The following is a 1,529-nucleotide window of genomic DNA, read 5'->3' on the forward strand; positions in this document are numbered from 1 at the left end:
TTGGCTTGAAAAAGATGGTTCTGTACAATGCTTATACCAGGAGGATATTATTCTACAAATAAGGGCCCAGCATGACATTTATGAGAAAGCCAGGGTCCTCCTGAGCAAAGCTGATTGGTGCTCAGCCAATGGGCTCTAGGATGCTGCCAATAAAAAACGCCTACTTCCCTGGGCTGGTCAGATGCAGGGCGGAGGGTTGCATCTGACTGTGGACCCTGGGGAGATGCTCAACGCTGGTCCAAGCAGCGAACATCTGTGGCTCACAAAGAGAAGCCAAACCTTGAAGATGAAACATCTGTTTCCTCAGTTCCCTCCTATTCTGGCCTTCTACTGCTTCTGCATGCTACAGATTCCCTCCTCAGGTAAGAGGACTCTCGCCAGACCCACCTGGACGGAGCTCTAGGGAAGACAGACTGATCTTGACTTCTCTGAGTGGTTCTGAAGGGATTCAAACTTCCTCTGCCTACCCTCATATCTACCCCCTTGCCTCCTGGCTTGGCATTTGTTTCTAACCGGGAATGATGGATACAGTGAGATGCCGTAGCCTTTTATTTAAAGAGAATTTCCCCAGAGAGACTGTGTTCTTGCCCCAGGAATGTCCCGACTTTGTGCTGCTAAAATTGAAGAGTGAGGCATGGTCTCCGTGTGAGTTGGGCACTGGAGGGCTGGGAGAAACTGTAGGTAGAAAAGGAATTATTTCAAAGCCCTCTTGCAGAGGGTGGCAAAGCCTCAGGGGGCTCTGGAAGGCGCTGTCCGAGGTGCTGACCCGGCGGAGCATCCTTTCTTCAATTTCTGAGAAATGTTTGTAGGGAGCCAGGAGTGGCCTGAGGGTCTAAAGTCCCCACCCACTATCACCAATTCTAGGTAGTTCACCATGGAGTTCAGGGAAGGGCTCCGTGGCAGGAAAGCTATGACTGGAAACAAGGAGAATTACAAAAATATGAACTTTTCTGTTAGAATTGTGATTTAGAGGAGTAAAAATACTTTGGAGAATAAAGAATGCTTGTTTTGTCCTGTTCTGAAGTGTAATTGCAATACCTGGGAATTGTGAAGAGTCGGGAAGGTCATCAGTTTAACGTTTCCAGAGTGCAGGGTCCCCTCCATGGTTACCAAGCTGGGCTTCTAGGCTCTGCTCACCTGCTTTTACTAACCTCCAGCCGACTGCCAGCCTGAGACAGCCAGCTGCTGTCCCTTCTGACCTCCAATAGAATCTGCTTCATAGTTTTGTTTTGGAAATTTGTTATTTTTAAGATTAACTATTTAAGATTAATTATTTATATTCACCTCCCTCTTTTCGATATTTAAGTTTGATCCCTGAGAATAGGGTCCTGTAGTCTTTACTTTTGTATTAACCTCTCAATAAGCCTCTCAATAAGTCTTCATGGGATTGATTTGTAGTACTTTGCAATATTAAATTATAATAATTAGCAAAAACTTCTTTACATTAAGCTGAAGTATGATCGCATCAAACTTCTAACCAGGAGTTCTAGTTGTGTTCTTTGAAGATACACAGAATAAGATGAATGTTT

The 1,529-nt window shown here is 45.0% G+C and overlaps 1 protein-coding gene across 1 annotated transcript in view; it reads left to right on the forward strand.

Moving 5' to 3' along the window:
* Positions 1-286: 286 nt before the first annotated feature.
* Positions 287-1,529, forward strand: part of Nms (neuromedin S) — an 11,149-nt gene continuing 9,906 nt past the window's right edge. The window contains exon 1 of the mRNA XM_008845913.1: positions 287-362. Coding sequence (XP_008844135.1) covers positions 287-362 — 76 coding nt within the window. The remainder of the gene's footprint in view (positions 363-1,529) is intronic.

Source organism: Nannospalax galili, unplaced genomic scaffold (assembly GCF_000622305.1).
Source record: "Nannospalax galili isolate Female #2095 unplaced genomic scaffold, S.galili_v1.0 scaffold182, whole genome shotgun sequence".
NCBI classification, from domain to species: Eukaryota; Metazoa; Chordata; class Mammalia; order Rodentia; family Spalacidae; genus Nannospalax; species Nannospalax galili.